Source organism: Xiphophorus couchianus, chromosome 20, assembly GCF_001444195.1.
Source record: "Xiphophorus couchianus chromosome 20, X_couchianus-1.0, whole genome shotgun sequence".
Lineage (NCBI taxonomy): Eukaryota > Metazoa > Chordata > Actinopteri > Cyprinodontiformes > Poeciliidae > Xiphophorus > Xiphophorus couchianus.
The window spans coordinates 7,095,172-7,114,752 of NC_040247.1; the positions used below are offsets into that span (position 1 = coordinate 7,095,172).

Consider the following 19,581-nt stretch of genomic DNA (forward strand, 5'->3'; position numbering starts at 1 on the left):
AACAACTTCTTTATGGCATCAAAAAATTAAGCTGTCTTGTGTTACTGTTGTAAATGTAACCTGGTGCTTTTTTGTCAAACATTAAAAAAGAAAATGCAAGGTTGAATTATAATCCAATGTTGAGTAAAATGTTGCATTTAATTCATGTAATTCAAGGCATAAATCATAGGACACATATTTTACTGAGATGTGGACTAAAACGAGAGTCCATTATTTATTGTAAAATGGAGATAAAAAAATGTATTCTGACTGGTCATAAAAATAACTAATCAGAAATTATGGACTAGAAATCTTCCACCATCACAGACAATCTTGATGTGCGCTAAACTTTGTTACATTAAACTGCACATAATATGATGGACTGAAAATAAAGTGCAACATCATATACAATCTCTTAAACACAGAGTAATATGTAGACAAGATAAGGACAATCGGAGTAAAACATGGTTATTTACTTAGGTAACATCTTTAGAAGATTTTAGGGGAAGAGAGGGGAGTGCGGGGGGTAAGGAAAAAGTAAGACCCAGCAATAAAATCCACACTTAAAGGGGGTATATTTAAAACATTTAAACGTCAAATGCCTTACAGGCTTGTAAAAATACTTTAAAATTTTACTTTACATAAAAGCTGCAAGCACTCAACATTATCTCTGACAAATAAGCTGCCCTGATGGAATCTGGCGCATACAAAAGCATAGACATGTACCAACACTGATAATAGGAGCACTGTGTTTTAGAGAGTGAAACATACCCAATATACCATGTGAAAATGCTAAAAATAAAAAATGTGCAAAAGAAAGAGATTCTCATATTTTGACTCATCTCATCTTGGCAGCTAATTTCTCAGGGTTTATTGCCTTTCACTTTTAGTGTGAACTTTTAACTCTGGCTTTGGTTGAGTTTTTGTATGGTTTTGCAGCTTGTTGTGTGTTGGTATTTTCTTCCCACTCATAACAGTGGTTCACACGTGCACAGCACAGTTGACAAGGCAGCTCATCCGGGGTCACAGAGTAGTATTCAATGAGTTCACCAAGGGAATGAAATTCTCTCCTGCATTTCTGCCACAAGAAAAATCACAATTAAAATTAGACAGTATAGTTTTTAATATTTATTTTAAACATTTGACAACTTTTTGCATGAAAAGGGAAATTCATATTTTCCTTTTTATGCTAAAAGCTTGCAACATTGCACACAGGGAACCAAATTTCTAGTGTGTGTGTTTGTGTGTGAATATATATATATACATATATATATATATGTATATATATATAAATTGCAGTTCTCAGATGAAGAACTACACATTAAATTTTAGAGGTTATTCTTTTAAAAGTTGAGGCCTACATATAGCAAACAAACTTTAAGACTTCTGGATTTTTAAAACTGAAATATTTGGGAAATAATGGATGGCATCGTGGTTAATGAACACTAAACAGCATTACAACATAAACTTTTAAGCACAGTGGGTGGGTCATGGAGTTGGTGTTTTTTTGCTAACATTACTGGGCGCCTTGCAGTGATTTATTGACCATAGTCTCTGTATCCTAGAGTAATCTAAAGTCAAATTTGTGGCCAGCTGCTTGGCAGCTAAAACTGGGTCATGCAACAAGACAGTGATATGAAGCACAGCGGCAAATGTACAACTAAAGTTTTTAAAAAAGGAACGAAATCAAGAAGTTGCTATGGGTTATTGTTGAGACTCGGCAGAACTGAAATCCTGTTCCAGAACTGTAAGGAAATTGTGCCAAAACATACCAGTAAACCCCCAATAACAATTAAAATTTAACTACAACAGAAAATCCAAAGGGATAATGGGATAATGTCTTCTTCAAAGAGTTATTATAGGTGTGAGCAGGCAGGCAGGATCCTTTAGCACTCTACAGAGCAGCAGATCTGAAGATGCCTCTCAGCGTTGCTGAATTACAGTCTCCAAATACAAAGTTGCTCATACTTGTAGACTGTCTTCTTCATTTTATGAGCCATCTTTCAATGCTCCAGAGCAGTGCCATAACAGAACTACCTTTTTTTTATCAGCTTGTGCAGCTTTTTTCAATCAATAGCAAAACTCTATAAGGCATAAAATCCTTTTTCATGGCACTGTACCTATTATGGAATTGTATAAATTTATCAATAGTTTAGCACTGCATAACTGTGTACTTTTTACTGGCAAACAAGTGTAGTGACCATGTGTTATGATGATTACCTCCAACATGAACTTCCCTTTACGAGTGTTTTCTATAAGGTGGGTTTTCAGGCCGGAGGGGAAGCGAACGATAAGGGAACCACTTTTAGGTTTTTTGGGATGAGGGCACAGAAGGTATGATCCCATGACATCATCTGCCAGGAGGGAGTAGCTGCTGTCGCTGCAGAGAAGAAAAGAAAACACTGATGCATTACCAACATAAAGGAATCTGGGAAAGCAAGATACTTAAAGAACTTTGATATACTTACTTTGCAAGACCAGCCCAACTCCACACAGCCTGAGCCAATGCTTCCTCTGTTTCGGCTAAACTTGGAGCCCGGGATCTCCTCACTGGCACATTGTCTTGACCCTTTTCTGTTTCAAATTTAAGAAAATGTGTAATCAATTTAAATTTTCCTTTTATCCCAAGGGAGGGAAAAGAAAGACACTCCATGGTAATTGTTAGTGTTGGAAGGCAGTCAGTGTGTGTCTATTCTTAACAGTAACATTTGTGAACGTAAACCAAACCGTGACAAACTCTGAAGAAATGTTTAACCATGTGTGAGCTCATCATCCACACCAAAACAGTGAGCAACAGCCCTGCACATAACACCAAACAGTCTGCTTTACCTAATTTCTTTGACTCTTGATAGCGCGCTGTGAACTCTTGGCCCACCTTGTGACACACTTAGTTGCTCGTGAACGCTGCGCTGTTTGAGTGGTGTGAAAGTGAAGGAGCGGTAAGCTCCAGAATGTAGTCCTTTGGCGCGGATTACTTTCTTCCGCGTCAGTGAGGGAGAGGAAGAGGAAAAAACATCATCTTGGCTGTCAGGAAGGTCATTGGACGACTTCTTAGATTTCTAAATTAAAAACAAACAAACAAAAGTAATCTAGTGCATGTGGATAAAATTGGAGACACCTAAACCAGGATGTAATTTGTTGTTTTAACCTTGTGGGTTGTATAAAACCAAGCTTTATTTAATTAAAAGTAAATAGAATTTCAAGCAAATTTAGATCTTTTTAAATAATGTGTCAAACAATGCACAAATCTATCAAAAGATATCAAATTCTCAAACAATCGTTTCAGAAATTAATTAAATGTTTAGTAGATGGGAAGATGAAAGAGTTGAGGTTCCAAACCTTTGTGCTTAACCGCAGTCCTCGAAAAGGAGCTCTTCTAAAGGAAACTAGGGCACTGACGCTAAGAGGGAAGCCGTGGTTGAGCAGCGAGGGATTACGCTGCGGCAATGACCCACTGGAGCTTTCTTGCGCCTCTTCTGGATGTTTCTCCAAATAAAACAATTGGAAACATCGGCAGAGTAGCAAATTCAAGAACTGAGCCTGTGAGAAATAAGGGAGAGAGAAAATTTTTTTAAAAATTGGTTCTCCAGCTCATAACTTGTAAATAGATTTCAACATTATTTTGCAGAATTTCTAAACTCCTGAAATTAACCTGGAGGGAGGATGGGGAGAAAGTAGTTTTATGTAAAGCTATGAACAGGACTTTTGATGCATCTGAAGAAAGTGCAAGAAGCTAATTCTAGTTAGCAGACAGTGCATGAGTTTAATTTGCACTCCAATTTTGTTCTGTCAGCAATATCATTGAAGGTAATGATAAACTCATGAGTTGGTCTGATACAGTTTCAGGAGCCAAATGTAGCAATGTGATTTCATATAATGAAATGTGATTTCATATAATGCAGAAAGCAACTGCACAGCACAAAATTATATTAATCACCTGGTTCTTCGATAAATCACTTTATATTACCACAATAAAGCTATTAACATATCTTGATATACTGCCATGCTAATATCTAAACAATTTCTGATCGTTTTTCTGAGGTTAACAGAATACTTTTTCAGTGTTTTGATGCTAAACCGATCTTAAAAAGATATTTATTTTAGTCAAACCAATTTATGTACACATTTTTGCAAGAGGAGTGCACGATCTTTCATATAAACTGGAAGAAACTAACAGACTACAAAATAATACAGCAACTTTTTCCATAATGCCCAGTGCTGCTGGGTTTTTTTTTTTGGTTTCAAACTGAAGCAAAGCTTCCAAAGACAGGCAGAAATGGTCTTGGAACTTTATTTTTAAGATTCTTGTCTTAGTATGTAGAAGATGCTTGTTTTCACTCTGGAATAAAAGTACTGATTGTAATTCTAATATATTGACTTTCCCATCCTTAAACCAATTTGTTACTAATATGGCAGAACATTCAGGGTCATTAACCATTTAGATCAGTGGTCCCCAAACTACGGCCCGCGGGCCAGATGCGGCCCGCCTCCACATTTGGTCCGGCCCCCTGAACAATACCAGAGTATTTTCATATATGTGCATTTTTATTTGATAAGTTGGACTTTTGCAATAAAATAAATGTTCCTTAGTAATGAACTTTATTTATTATTAACTACTAGTTAGTAACTATTTTATACATGCATATAATTGACCCTAACCCTTTTTTTATGTGGAGAACCCAGTGTTATTTGGTTATTATTTATTTCATAAATAGTGTTATTTCCTGACTTTTGTTCTCTGAAGAATCCAGAAAAGGTTATTTGATTGTGCTTTCTGAAAAACAATACATTTTTATGTTTAGCACTCTTACAATCGTCACACTTTTTCTGTTACAAACTGACCCCGGGTCCCCATCAGAGAAGGGACAAGTTATGTGGCCCTCACAGGAGAAAGTTTGGGGACCCCTGATTTAGATGATGTCTTGAGATGTTATTTTTTTCATGATTTCATTCATTTTGTGAAGTGCACATGATGCCGACACTCAGGTGCATCACATTTGGCATGGTTCAACTCAGTCTTTCAAACTTTCCTCTTTTTCAAATACTTAAATTTTAGATTCATTATACCACAGGAAATGTCTTCAAATTTGTAAACTCTTACCTGGCTCTTTATAAAAAAAATTTTATTACTGGCTTCTTCCTCTGATTGATGTTTTAGTCAGTGTTGCTACCCAACTTATGTGACTGCGGCACTTTCACTAAAACGCAGACATTTCTATAATAGAGAACCCATCTCCTCTCTAAATGATATGATGGTTAGACATCATACCATTGGATAAAACCATTGTTTATACTTCAATAAAACTGAACGGATTAACGTAAATCATCTGGAATTTGCACAAAAGGATGAACCAGACTTTGTGGAGATCCACAGTTGTCTTCCTGATATATTGTCTAATTTCTCTATGATCTCACACCAGGACAAATTGTGTCTTAAGATACATCCAAAGGTGTTGCTCCAATTTACTCAAAATGGAGCAAAGCTTCTGAATTCCAGAAGCTTACAAAGCCATAATCAAGCACAAGGCTTTCCCAGAATGTTTTGCAGCATAGTAAGCTAACTGTATATAAACTCTCAAATAGTTTTGGTAATTCTAGCTGACCTAAAATGCTATAATTAAGGCTAGTTATGTTAAAAAAGGAAGGAAAAAAGGCTGTGTATGTTTTCATACAGTGTGTATAAATATCTTGTTTGAACTGTTGTCCATTTTTTCTAAATGTCAAATTTTGCACGTTTTTTAAGATCCTTCTCATTTTGAAATAAAATCTTTTCTTTTTTCATAAACAAACGTCTTTCAGATGTAGCCTTTTTAGTTAAAATAACTCATCCTCAGATGTTTCGCCTTCAGAGTAACATAATGTTCTTTCCAAAATTACAGGTTATGCCTCTGCGTAATCATTCTCTATGTAAAAGAACATTATCATAGGTTATCATATGACATGCACATTGTTAGTCTACATGCTCCGTCTCATGTTAGTCACAGAACCTGATTTTTCCCCCCCAAATTACTTGAGTGTCCTGTTGGGATCAAATACATTTGTTTGCGATTTCTAGTTTTCTTTGTTTGTTATTCAAAATGCTAGTGTATGCAGTAAAGTAGTTTAAATTTCTATATTATGTATAATGTTCTAGACAAATGGAGTTTAAATGTGATCATTTCTGTTATAAAAGCACATTTACACAGTTTTTTAGTCAGAAAATTAACAGAGCAACATTTTATTATCCCACTTTGAAGAGATTCCTTACCGCTCGGGCATGTCTTGCCTTAAAGACATGGCAGTAAAGTTGGCCGTAGGTGCTGCCTGGGTTATGGGAGACGAAGGCAAACTGGCCATCAATTGGGCGGGCAGTGGACAGAGAGACTCTTCGCAAAGCATGAGCCATTAGGAGGGTCTTTGGACCAGGAAGACATCAAAGAGTCAGACAAACAGAAACATAAACGCCATTTGTTTGAAATCACGTTTGAAACAATGCAGGTTGTGATAGTTATGCAATAAAATCAAGTCAAGACTTATTTAAAAAATGAGATGTGATTGAAAGAAGTTGAAGCAGGTTGTTATACTGGATGTTTTTAACAACAAAAAAATACACTTACCATTTCATCCTCATCATAGATTTTCACCCCTTTGAGTGAGAACTTCAAGGTTACCGGCCTGATTTTCTTGCAAGCCTGGTTGTCAACAAACTGCGTTAGATTTCTTTTTACAACTATGATTGAAATATCAGCAACGGACTCACCTTTAAGTACTTCAGCTGTGTGTGCAGCTGCTTTATTTGATCATCTAAGCAGCAGTCATCCACAAGAAACGACCCAACATACTTTCCCAGACAAAAGACAAGTTTAAGAAAACCTATATACTTCAATATACAGGTGATGAGTGTTCATACCTCTGCTGATCGTGTCACTGTGCCATCGTCTGTAGTTTGTGTCTCTCCCATGCTGCCTGTTTTATCCAGCAACAAAAACCTCACATAGAAAAACAGTTCAAAAGGATGTTAAATGCTTATCACGTTACAATCCGGATTTTGTCCCGTTTGGAGGTTCGTTTGAATTAGAGCGAAGGATTACTGCGCTCACTTCGCTTTCTTTTGCACAATTTTAATCACTGCAGAATGTTGTTGTTTTTTTCCTCTTTCATTTATGTTTTGTTTGTTATTACTGTACAAGTCCATCTCAAAATGTCCAGGAAAAACACAAGAATGCGGCGTGTAAACTTGAGCAATTTCCGTTCAGTTTACTGAAAGGTCTCGACTTGAATTTCAGCCCGCTGGGTCTCGAAAAAAAAAAAAGAAAAGAAAAGAAACAACTTAAAATCACAGATACTTACCTTTCTGAGTCGGAACCTCAATGCCAATCTTCGTCTTCTATGTACCTGGTTGTGACAGCAGACACACCGAGGTCCGCTTCACCTTTACCTGCTGCTCCGCGGCTCAGGTGCGCAGTCAGTCCGAGGCGTGTCTGTGTGAAGGGAGGTGAAAATGAACCTTTTTTTTCTCTCTCAAGATGTGGAAGACGGCGGAAGACAACAGCCCGAGTCAAACCCCCCGCCCTCCAGCTGTTTCTTCCCAGAAATTCTTTCCCAGGCAGCTCCTCACACATTCCTGCTTCTTGCTCAATACGAAACTCAGGAGTTCAATGAAAACATTCAAGCAAGTCCTCCTCAAAAGTTTTGCCCTGATGGGTTTTGGCTAAATTACCTAAAGCTCAAAACAAACCAAACACCGAATACTACCAGCAAAGCAAATGAACAATGAACAAAGATCTTCATGTTGTTGTAGTATGAGACTTATATTGTTTTTTTGTTTTTTACGTTGACATTAGCCTGAATTCTAAAGAACAGGAGCGCACCCAAGTGGCAACAGTCGCCTCTTGATATAGAGTCATAATGTTCTGGTTTCTGTATATTTGTGGCATTTCAGGTGCATCTCTAAAAAATTAAATTATCATCGAAACGATAACCATTTCTGCAGTTATTTTAAGAAGCATAATCATAGACAGACATATTTCAAGTATTTATTTTAGTATAATACATTATTATGACTCACAGTCAGGATCTCAGCTTCTGAGATACATGCCTCTGTCTTCAATCACCTCATTTACACATGCTGTTAAATACAGACAATGCCGACTGGAAATATTTTTTACGCCATTGATTTGGTGTAGTGTCACTCATCTTCCTCTTTGCTTTTTAAAACTTCGCGGCAGACAGATACTCTGGTTTTGGACTTAATGAAACGCAGTGGACCACAGCCAGGACTTTGCTGCCCAATAATCATTAACTGTGGAAACCTGGACCCCGCCTCTCCAGTTTTCCTCGTTTTAATAATGAAATGCAAATTTGACCCTTATCTGAAAATAGGACTTTGAACCACTGTTTAACAGTTGAGTCATTGTCTCCTTAGTCTAGGTAAGATGCTTTTGACAATGGTTCAGGAGTGGCTTGACAAGAAACTGCGACAGATGTAGCAGATGTAACTATTAAATGGGTTTGTCCCCAATCATCTTAATAGTCATCTGTTACATCATTTTCTTCAGCAGTTTTCCTTCCATGAATATGTTTGGGTGCAGCTAAGAGGTTCCTTTAGCTGATGAATGAATATATCTATATAAATGAGCTTTCTTTTTCAAATTAAAGATAATCTGAAAATGGTACACCAAGATCCAATTTCTGATACAAACCAATTTATTTTATAATTACTTCAGAACAAGAATGATGCCAGAATGGGTTCCTCAATTTTTTTCTCTTGACTTTTCCCTTCAGGGTTCACTACTCCATGTTTGTGGTTTGCATATTTGATTTGGCTTAGGTTTTTATTGTCAGATTCCCTTCCTGACACAATCCTCTACATTTATTCAAACCTGAAGTGATTCCAGGCACAAGGAATTGCTTGAACTGCTAGTTTGCCTGTGAAAACGGTTTTGATTATGTGCAAGTCAATCAATACACAGTACTTAAGTCAGAAAACCTTAGACTGTTTTACTCATTTAAAATGATTAATAAAAAAACTAGTTCGCCTTGAACTAAATTTGGATACTGGAGATTTTGAAATAGTTTATGATTGAATGAATAATGACATTTCTTTCTACTGCTAAAAGAAAGAAATGTCTTTAGAATAATGTGCTAAAGTTACATTATTCAAATGTGGCTTATTGCACTTAAGGGCAATATTACATTGAATGCAAGGTTCGAGTAAAAAAAAAAAATAGAAAGGGAAAAAAGAGATTCAGCAAAACTCATGGAAAATAACAGTTAAAATCTGAAAATGTGGGTGACAAATATGGAGACAGATTGTCTTTTCTGCTCAAAGATACCCAGAGAGCAAATCAGATCAGCTTACAAAAAACCCAAACAGATTACAAATATAGCCATTTTATTAATGACTTGGAAAAAAAAAGCATAACACAGGGAATACATGCATGCAGGGTATGTGTGAGCTGGTATCCTCCATTTCTTACAATGCAAATTTATTATAATTTGGAACTAAATAACAGCTGTGAAGCTATTAAAACCACTGTATATGCTTGATTACATACAGACATGTTATTTCATTTGTGATTTCAATATTAAGTGTTTTTTCCCCTCATTTAAAATCAACAGGGCAGCTGGTTGAACATGAAACGTTCCCAAAAGTATAAAGATTACGAATATGGATAAGATTTCAGACTCCAATCCTGTACTGGCCACACTGTACAGGATTGGAGTTTTAAGACACTGGACAACAGTCTAAATTTCTCTCTTTTATAGAGCAGCAACACTGACAGTCTAAGGTCTTTAACCTCTTAATAACAATAATAATAAAAATAAATCTGACACTTCCGCCTTAGAAAGAACACTGAACTCTCTTTTGTTGGGATTAGGAATGTGAGCCACCAGCACTGAGTGGATGAACACATACAAACAGAAGTCAAGACATGGTACTAGTTACAGTATGGTGAATTTTGCTATGCTTTCCCAAACTGGCAGCTTTAACGGCAAGACTAACCAAGCTGTTCTACACATCATGAAAAAAAATGAAAAAAGTACTTCAACACACCCTCAATGCACAGCTAACGCAACTGTTAAGATAATGTTCTTACTCTACAGTAAAAAACAAAACAAAATGAACGTTAAAACTACAGCCCTCTAAAACAGAGAAAACAATGGTAAAAATAGAGAGAGCATTGAAACAAAGATGCAGACTGTTCAGCACAGCCCAGTTTCTGGAAGGCGCTCATGGGTTCAGTATCTTCCTCTCTTGGACTTTCGAGCTGACTGTTTGCTGCTTTTCGGGTTTTTTTGGAGGTCCGCTTTCTTGGGAGGCGGAGGTTGTGCCTTTTTTTTGGGCCCACCTCTGGCTGCCTGCTTTTTGGGCGTGGGCTCCTTGGGCGTGGGGGGGGACGACTCTTGAACTTTGGGTCGCTTTGATCCGCTTTTCGTCGTCTCCTTTAGAACTTTCGGCTCCTCAGGGAAGGACTCCTCGGTTTTTATCCGCCTGGAACCACTTTTTGTCGTCGCCTTTTCAACTTTGGGCTCGTCCGGGGACGACTCTCTGGATGGGGGTTTCCTGGAGCCTTTTTTGCTTAGCTTTTTAACAGCTGGTGTTTTAGACTTTCTTGAAGGAGCCCCTTTCTTCACAGGTGTTGCTTTAGGTGTTGATACAGTTTCCTTTTTCGGTGGGTTCCTTCCCGATCTCACAGCTTTCTTGACAGGCGACTTCTTTGCAAGTGCTCGACCTTTACCTCCAGCCTTCGACTTACTGACGCTGCGGGGTTTCTTGGCTGGCGGAGGGCGCCGAGCCTTAGGTGGAGGCCTCTTGTTAGGTTTCCTAAGAGTGATTTCAAGAGTTAGATGCTGCAACAAAAAAGTGTAAGCTTACTATGAAAAAATAAAAAAAGTTTATAGTTACCTCTTACGAACTGGAGCCTCATCTTCTGACTCTTCTTCCTCAGATTCCTCTTCCTCCTCATCTTCTTCATCTGAAGAATCTGTAAACCGCTTCCGCTTGACTGTTTTTGTTGGAACATCTTTAAACTTGTCTGGATACAGGGTTGTAGGGCTATGACAATAACAAAAAGAAAAATCTATGCCTCAGTACATGTTAATATATTTAATTATTTTATATTTTTTAAATTGTGGTTTACCTTGGATAAAACGGAAACGAGAGCTGATAAGTCCCTGTGAAACCGTGACCAGTTATCTGCTCCATCCAGCCCAGAACTTTACACTTGGTCAGAGTCCTTCTCAAATTGGCCACTGAAGAAGAGAGTTCCCATTTTAATAACATATGTCTGTTTAGGTTGTTTAAAAATGTATTTTAAAGGTGACTTATAATTATACTTCCAAGAACAAGTTTTGTATAGCCCATAGAACGAGCCAGACATGTTTATAAATTTTTTTTTGTACAAAATAATTCTTAGATAATTAGATTTTAGTGTCGTCAGTTTTGCCTATTTTGAGCTCCTTTCAGAATGAGCCGTTTCAGGGCCTCTTGTCACTTTATGTCTAAATAAGCTGCTGCTGGCCACACCACTATACTCACTGTTTACACTTGCATGCAAAAATGGCTGCAAACAGTCGTGCAATTATACAACCATACATCTTTGATAAGCAGAAGTAGAGTCTTCTGCTCAACCAACAAAATTGCAGCAAGTGATTTCGGAATGGCAAGTCAACAAACAAAGCACTCGACTTTTTTAGCGCATACAGAAATAAAACCAGCTGACCGAACGTTGCTAAGTAATGGGCAGTGCTTTGCTCAGGTTGCTTGGCAACAGGCTGTACATTGCCTGTTAATTAGTAATATTGCATTCCAAAGGTTTCTGAAACCGCTAATTTTTCAGACACCATAAAACAAAAAACAGCTGGGTGTTTTTTTTTTTAAACACTTTGTTTTCAGAAGCAGTCGAAACCCAAATGGAAGTACAAAATTGTGCAAAATGTGAATTTTACATAATAGGTTGCCTTTAAGTTCCAAGCAAAACTGGAATTAAGTTTATTGTCCACTAAAGCAAGAGTTTGTGTGACACAATGTAATTATATAAAAAAAGAAAACGAAAACAAGTGAAGACTTATAAGTCTCACAATGCTCACTTTAAAATGGATTTCTTCAGATTAAAACTGGCTCTGCATGTTTTGAGGCTGATCAGTCATCCAGCACCTGTACACATGCCTGATCATGCTGAGACTTTATGAAAGGTTTAAGTAATAAGGTTTCTGAAGCAGTGGTCTTCCTGGAATGCACGAGGAAATCTCTTTGGTTGGTGTAATGCGTTTGACTGATGTTGAACCTTTATTGGAGATGCATGTTTGGTTTAAGTTCACCCTCATTTTGCAGGGATATACTCTAAGAAGCCTTTAGGTTTAGTATCCACACTAACAGTGAAAATATTTAAGCATATAATCCTTTTTAAGTTAGGCCAGCTGAGGACTGTGAACATGGACAGATAGGAACTTACCCAACAAGTTCTCCTTGACGTCCTTGTTGGAGTCTACGAGATATTTGCGCAGGGATGTAGTGCTGCAGGTTTTGGGCTCATTCATAGCTGTGATCGCAACCGTGATAGCATCTTCCAACGTGCTGCCTTTCAGCTGAGACTCTTTGGCAGCTCGCTTCAGCTGGGAAGGAAACAATACAGGAGACATGAACAAATGTAACTTTGACAACATTTGCATAATAGAACAGCAACAGTAAAAAAAGAAGTATATGAAAAATAATCAGTCAATCATGTTCTTTAATAAATGGCTTCATTTGGAAAATGCTAACATGGTGAGATTAGAGGAGTATTTGAAGATTTACCTGAAAGGTTCCTCTCGCTCCTGTCCCTGTGATTTGCTCCAGGTGTCCTTTCTCTACCGCCCTTACCAGGGCTGTCTTCAGTACATCAGGCCTTAGATAAAAACAAGGCTATCAACTCAACTCATCTAATCAAAGGACAATTCTTATAGTAGATTCTCATCTCCCCAATTATTCCTTTAGCTGCAATGGTGTGATTCATGAGGATTTGGTTCATCGAGAGTTCGATATATTGAATCAATTATAGGAACAGCCTGATTTACGCAATGCGCGACAATATTTAGGTCTTTTGTGGGCAAAGACGGAAAAATAGCAGAGTAATAATGTTACCCTACAACAAGTAAGACATGTTTATGTTTCAAAGATATTCAGGAGTTTTGGAGCTATGATGCACTGATGTTGACAGCCAAAATGAATATTGATGTTATGGCCATTAACCGATATTTCCAAATATTGCCTAAATTTCAACACATTGGGAAAAAAACAAACTCCAGACTAACATGACTAATCTAGGACCCTCCAAAAACAAGTCAAAAAGATGGAAATAAATATAACTTGTTAATTTTGGTACAGTTTTATTTAATTGGACAAATTAAATAAATTTAAAAAAAGACCAACATCTGCTGATACCGATGTTGATGTCAATATAGTGTGTATCCCTAAACTAAAGTTTGCAGGACAGTGTCTGCACGATCAGAGTTGGAGATCCCTGTAAGAACCATTTACCAATCTTAATTTTCTTTTAAAAGGAGATTTGTAATAATTATAACATGTGGCTTATACTGGACAATGTAGAAAACAAAGGTTAGGGAGAGCTGAGCACCCCGAGGGATCCCTGTCACACCTGTTTTCAATGTTGAGGCTGGGGAAGTGCTGCTCCAGATACTTCTTGATAAGATTGTAAGAGGCCTCTTTGGGCTCACAGAGCCGAGTGATGATGAGAGGAAGGGCGTCTCCCAGAGGCTCCTGCTTCGGAACGCCTTTCTAGAAATGTTGTGAGATGGAGCAGAATTAGATCTGAGCGCAGGTCAGTGCAAGACGAGACCATACACTATGTGCTGACAATCAATCGATTTTGAGTAACTAAGATACACTAATATTTTCTTCCCTCTTGACAAATTAAAAATGTTTCACAAATCGTGTTTTAAAAACTCTGCAATCAATACCCAGCTATGACCAGCCAACATTTTGTTGACTAATTAATATTACATGTGATCAGCATAACTACAGGATGTAAGGCTTAAAGAAATTATTGGTAAACCACAACTGTATAACAGTAACTGGATAATACTATACAAAAGACATATCACATTGTGGGACAATATGTCAACAGTTTTAATATTATGAGATCTCATGCCATAAAATTGAGATGTGACCGTTGATGCAAAACAAACAAAAAAACAGCCATTTTCAGTAACTGGCCCTTTAATCTTTAAATGTATTTTTTCAAATCAGGAAAGCACCACAAGAGTTACTAAGTCAAACCAACATTCTGCTGTAATACTTAAAGCTTCTTGTTATCTGCTGCCACATTGAAGTTCTAAGGTTAGCTAGAGGCTTTACTTGGACCAGAGTGTGGGTACTTTTCATTCTCCAACAGCTAAATATAAACATGAGCAAACCTGACTTTAATGTGGACCCAATATAGGCAAAAAAATTGTTTGAGAACTTGTGAGACAGCACACAGTTATTCCAGGAAACAGTCCAGCTTAAAAAGGTTGTAAGGACGTTTCTACGGCAACACACCTTAGATTGGGGAAGCGCTTTTCCAATGGCGAAGGTTCCTGAAAGGCCTTTACCCTTCAGCTGGGAGACGGGAAAAACACAAATGAGGATTTATTTATAATCCTGTGACAGTTAGCCCAAGGTCGACCACAATAAAATTAAAAATGAACATTTGCAACAAATTAGAGGCTTAATCTTCTAGATAAGTGAAGACTGTAAGGATGGACAGAAAGTGTACATATAATTGTACTGAACATCAACAAAAGAGAAAGCCAAAGATAAAAGAGAAAGTCTAAAAAACAAACATCTCACGCCACTCCATTTTTGTTTACATTTCATAAAGTTGAGATCAGCATCTTCTTCAAATGTTTTTATTTTGTTTTCTTTAATAGTTCTTGGTGCAGTGTAAAAAACATCTATAGCATAAGCTTTTCCAGACTTTATTTTTATGCTACTTTTTGAGATCTTTTAACCCATTTCCTCATAAAATCTATTGCAGTGCTTTGATTTTACAGATCTGGCAGATATTAAGACTGAAATGTGACAAGTGAAACTAAAGGTTTACTCATGATTTGCTATAGAGGGTACTTGGGGGAGTTACCTTTTTCACACAGGGACAGGTAGGTTTGGATAGCTCTGTCCCTTAGCAAATTAAATAATATAAAAATAAATTTTTTTACTGAAGTTATTTTTGTCCGACATCAAATTAGTTTGATAAAAAAAAATTACACCAATCTACGAAAGGGCACAACCCTTTTCAAAAGTGTTGTAGGAGAAGTTTAAAAACGTTTTACCTGTTTGATGGTGCCCTTTTCCAAGTGTTTCTTCATTGATTTCTTGATTAGAGTCTTCTTCTTGTGAAACTCCATACCTGGGTATTTTTTCAACATATATTTCATGACGGACTGGAAGGACATCCCAGACCTCTCATTGGAGGACTGCAAGGGAAACAAAAAGTATTCAAAGAAACAAATGTTGCCAAAAGACGACCAAGACCAAGATGAGCTCAGAGTTGGTACACACCCCTATTGCTTCGACAAGGACGTTTTCCACTTTGTTCTGCGTGCCTGCAAAGTTGGACACGGGGATTTTTTTGTGTGTGGTGACGCTAGCCCATGCAGGAATTGTCCGTTTCACCTTCTTGGATTTGGATTTCTTATGCTTGACGCCATCTTTCATCCTGCCACCAGAAGGAGCAACACAAGTTCAGTGAAGGGGGATGGGTCAGTGCGGTTCAAGCGATATTTCACTGTGATCGTTACCACCCTTATCCTTATCTTTATCACATCCTCACCTTAGAAGGAGAACATAGCAGTGTGTTGAGCACTGTCCAGCCGCGCAGTCCTGGCATTTCACATTATGTCTGTTTGTCACCGGCAAGAGAGACAAAATTAAGTTTCAGAACATCGGTCTCAATGACCACAACGGTAATTTGAGCTGAAATGCCACCAATCCAAGAGCTGACAGATGCAAAATTACTTATTGAAGTCTGGGAGAAGAGGAGGAGGAAGAGGGTAAAGTTTACAAAAAGAGTTAATCAAATATTACCCAAGTGCCTTCATCTAAGAGTTTATGAACAAAACATAATTGCAGCTAATATTTCCAAGAGTTAATTGTTGTCAAGTTTCCATAAAATTTGGGCTTTACTTTTTTAAATGGCTAGTGTGGGTGTAAAGAGTTAAAGATTAATATGTTTGAAATATTACCACTGAATAGTACAGTTGCAAGTAATTACTGCAAAATCTTATTGTAAAGCTAACACTATCCTCTGTGCACTAAAGTTAAGTTCATTGTAACCGTTTTATCATTTTATAACCCTTTCTTTGTTTTTAGTGAGACAATTTGCCCAGAGACAATGGATGGAAAACAGCCAGTTGGCTAATTCTGATGCATTTACAGCAAAGTTAATGGATATTGTCCCTGCCAAATAAATAAATATCTTTAAAAACAGGAATGCCCTAATTGATAATAAGGCTTAGTTTCAGCACATCAGCTTGTTTTTCAAAGTTCCCCTTAGTGGTTTTTGTTGTTCCAATTAAAAATAATTTAAACTTTACAATAATGCAGACAGTCAAGCATATGGGCTGAGACCGCAGACCTGCCAACTTGTAAAACGCAGAATAATCTGTTCTGCATGAAAAAATAAAATAAAAAAAACCAAGAGAGAAAAATCACAAGGACGCAGATTGATGCTGCTCCAAAAATAAACTTTTGTTGCATTGAACTGTGCAGTGACAAACCCTAGTGGGCAGACACTTCCTGTCCAAAGAAAACAAACCAAAGACAGAGGACATTGTCTTCTCCTCCTGGACTCCTCCAAGACTGTGAGCACATCCGTCAGTTTGACTAATCTAGTGCAGGGAAATGGTTGTGGATGTGACAGGACTTCACATCTTTTACGAAGGGGACACTGCAACCACGTGAGCAGTCAGCTGTCATCCAGCAGAGGTAAGGATAATTTAAAAAGATAAAAGTGCTATCAAAGTGAAATATCGCAGGGTTTTCACTTGCAACCCGGGTCTAGGTCGTAACTCACTCTTTCCCGTCTCCAGGTTCCTCCTTTGTCTCCAGGGGTCCGTCTTCTGCCTTCTCCTCGGTCTCTCCATCGCCAGATGCCTCCCCCTCTGCTGGGGCAGCTGAAGATGCAGCCTGCTCTTTATCAGCAGGGGGCGACTCTCCAGATGACGCCTCTTGTTCTTTGAAGTCAAAAAACAAACAGAACGATGAAGTGACAGCGAATATATATTTTTTTGCAGTAATATAAATGAACTGAAATGTATATATCCAGATGTTGAACTAAAACTTAAAAAAAAAGGAGTTATTCTATCTGATGAAATACTGTTAATGTGAATGTTATAAACTGTAAAGAAAAGTGTAAATAGTGAATAATAGCACCATGTTGAAGTTAAGATCAATCCTAAAACAGAGTAGTGTGGGCCGAGCTCTTAGTGAGATATTCGTGGGTGGTGCTGCTCAGGGGTCCACGGATAGGGGAGGGGAGGAGACGAGGGATGTCCGACCCCGGCCTCACCTTTCTCTGCAGCCGCAGAGGGAGCCTTCTCCTGGGTTGGAGTTGCGGCTGCTCGGCGAATCGGCATCACAGACGATTATTCTGAACGAAAAGGAGAAGCCATATGCATGAGCATGAACATTTGTTTATGTGCGTGCTTCCAACGAGCCAAACCCACTTCATTCATTTCCTCCACCTGAAACTGGAGGTGCAATTCGCCTCTCGCGAAAAGCACGACCCCCTTCAAAACCCGCGTCAACAACCCCTCACACCCGCCAGCTTTACACAAACCCATCCCGTCCGCTCCAAACAATGAGCTGCAAAAATTTTTTTTTTCGCCACATTCGCCATTTTGTCCGTGGGGTTGGGAGCACAGTAATGGCGTCGCACAAGGCACATAAAATTCATTTCAGTTGCACGGAGCAAAAACTCCACAAGCAGCGGCTTTTCCGAGCATGAAATCGATGCAAATTAATGTTCAGCAAAAAATGTATTGCAACACAAAGCAAGCTTACCTTTCACTGCGCTGCTGACAAGTGAAATAGCTTCAGGTGAGATTTCTGCAGGATCCTTTATTTCGAATTCTCCGTTAACGAGCCCCGCCCCACTCGGACCGCTGATGACGTGCGGTGTCACGCTGCACGTCAGAAGATTCAAATCATAACAACAAAAAAAGTGCTTTTATGGCTGAAATAAAAAAATTAAACTACCGTTTTTTCCCCAATAATCAAGTACAGCCGGAAATATGGTTTTAATATGACAGTTTAGCTGCAGAACAAAAAACATAATCAGAGTATTTCCCCCACATTTTAAGTGTTTTGATGTGGTTTTTGTCTTGGCTTTTGTCAAGGTCTTTGAACGTGTCTTATCTGGTGACTAGACCACTTGTTCAGAAGATTGGTGCCCAACACAAGCAATATACTAGCGATGCTTGAGATTTTTACAGCAACAGTTTTTGGCAATCATTTTTTATTTCCCTTTGGGGGTGAATATAGTGCTTTTTGAATTTGAATTGAAGATGACAAATATGGATTATTCCATCCCTTATTCAGTTGGAGTCATTAATAGGTCAGCGTCAAATGACCTAAAACAAATAAAGTCCACTGAAATTTTTTACAAGTTCCAGACTGAAAGCAGTCGTTATCAAAAAAACAAACATGTTTTTAAAATCCAAACACCCAGTCATCTCGGTGTGAATAGAGCCCCCTAGTGGTCTGTCACAACATCAAATTTTTTTTGGACAATAAAATTAAGAAGTCATTCTTTTCTAACTTATTTCCCAGGAAGACTCTCTTGGTAACCATCTTTATCATTATCATATCAGATTTGTTTGTAGAGCTAAAAGTGAAAGAAAAATGCCTTGAATAAAATATCCAAGGTAGTATAATAGATCTCATTTCTGTCGCTTGTATCTGGAATCTCGCATGATCCTTATTTCACCATACTCACACGTAATAATTGCAACATAGGACCATTAAACTGAGAGCTTTCATGTAAAAACATGTAGAACAAGACATAATTTTCTGTTGGAGACCAAGTGAAACCGAGCGTTCTCAAAATGTCAAAATGTTTGATTGTCAACCTAAAAACACTAAAAGGTGCAGTAGGTAATTTTTATTAAAAAATATGTTTTTTTCACATATTTGTTAGAACTCTCCCTATGTCCTCCAGTAGAAAACAACACAGATAATCTGTGGAAAATAATTGAACTCCCCTGCCGCCTCATTGTGGTCCTACTGCCATTTGTAGCAATTCACTGCTCCCGGTATGAAACGACCAATCAGAGCCAAAAGGAGGGTCATATTCTACTGTCAGGACATAGTGACAGTTTTAAAAATGAGTATCTGTATTTTCAATTCTGAAGCTTTCAACTGATTCTTTCCGTAACGAAACATGAAAGTAAATATGTACATAAAGGCATATTTCTGAAGAAAAACCTGATGGTCAAGTGAGACAAGCATAAACCTATTAAATCTTTAAAATATCATGATTTTATAGACACAGCTCCTGATAATTATCCATATTATCTTATTAAATTAAAATGTGTTAGGACTTCCCTAAACCCAAAGTTGCTACTTTAACTGATGGTATT

The 19,581-nt window shown here is 37.8% G+C and overlaps 2 protein-coding genes across 4 annotated transcripts; both read right to left on the reverse strand.

Annotated features, from left to right (window-relative positions):
• Positions 1 to 177: 177 nt before the first annotated feature.
• On the reverse strand, positions 178 to 7,668 carry sh2d5 (SH2 domain containing 5). 2 transcript variants are annotated; one of them, XM_028002719.1, is made up of 10 exons: positions 7,309 to 7,668; positions 6,869 to 6,924; positions 6,719 to 6,799; positions 6,576 to 6,650; positions 6,227 to 6,373; positions 3,319 to 3,519; positions 2,855 to 3,038; positions 2,448 to 2,553; positions 2,200 to 2,359; positions 178 to 1,057 (listed from the first exon to the last, which is right to left on the reverse strand). In XM_028002719.1, exons 2-10 carry the CDS (start codon positions 6,917 to 6,919, stop codon positions 866 to 868), a joined length of 1,197 nt encoding a protein of 398 aa, XP_027858520.1. In that variant the 5' UTR covers positions 6,920 to 6,924; positions 7,309 to 7,668; the 3' UTR covers positions 178 to 865. The 2 variants fall into 2 exon arrangements, with proteins under 2 accessions (XP_027858520.1, XP_027858519.1); XM_028002718.1 differs by having other exon boundaries at positions 6,869 to 6,947; positions 7,309 to 7,662.
• A 1,667-nt stretch (positions 7,669 to 9,335) lies between these two features.
• hp1bp3 (heterochromatin protein 1, binding protein 3) lies at positions 9,336 to 18,137 on the reverse strand. 2 transcript variants are annotated; one of them, XM_028002714.1, is made up of 13 exons: positions 18,005 to 18,137; positions 17,511 to 17,591; positions 17,016 to 17,175; positions 15,774 to 15,842; positions 15,503 to 15,659; positions 15,274 to 15,417; positions 14,501 to 14,560; positions 13,599 to 13,738; positions 12,758 to 12,848; positions 12,417 to 12,576; positions 11,103 to 11,214; positions 10,868 to 11,017; positions 9,336 to 10,786 (listed from the first exon to the last, which is right to left on the reverse strand). In XM_028002714.1, exons 2-13 carry the CDS (start codon positions 17,575 to 17,577, stop codon positions 10,201 to 10,203), a joined length of 1,896 nt encoding a protein of 631 aa, XP_027858515.1. In that variant the 5' UTR covers positions 17,578 to 17,591; positions 18,005 to 18,137; the 3' UTR covers positions 9,336 to 10,200. The 2 variants fall into 2 exon arrangements, with proteins under 2 accessions (XP_027858515.1, XP_027858516.1); XM_028002715.1 differs by lacking the exon at positions 15,774 to 15,842.
• Positions 18,138 to 19,581: the final 1,444 nt, after the last annotated feature.

Excerpts from the sequence above, each read along its gene's own strand:
- hp1bp3 (XM_028002714.1), bottom strand. The coding sequence starts at position 17,577 with ATGCCGATTCGCCGAGCAGCCGCAACTCCAACCCAGGAGAAGGCTCCC. Across the intron at positions 17,176-17,510 it reads CTCTGCGGCTGCAGAGAAAG|AACAAGAGGCGTCATCTGGA; the intron begins GTGAGGCCGGGG and ends TTGACTTCAAAG. Across the intron at positions 15,660-15,773 it reads TGCTATGTTCTCCTTCTAAG|GATGAAAGATGGCGTCAAGC; the intron begins GTGAGGATGTGA and ends TTCTGGTGGCAG.
- sh2d5 (XM_028002719.1), bottom strand. The coding sequence starts at position 6,919 with ATGGGAGAGACACAAACTACAGACGATGGCACAGTGACACGATCAGCA. Across the intron at positions 6,800-6,868 it reads CAGTGACACGATCAGCAGAG|TATGTTGGGTCGTTTCTTGT; the intron begins GTATGAACACTC and ends TGTCTGGGAAAG. Across the intron at positions 6,651-6,718 it reads CACAGCTGAAGTACTTAAAG|GCTTGCAAGAAAATCAGGCC; the intron begins GTGAGTCCGTTG and ends GTTGACAACCAG.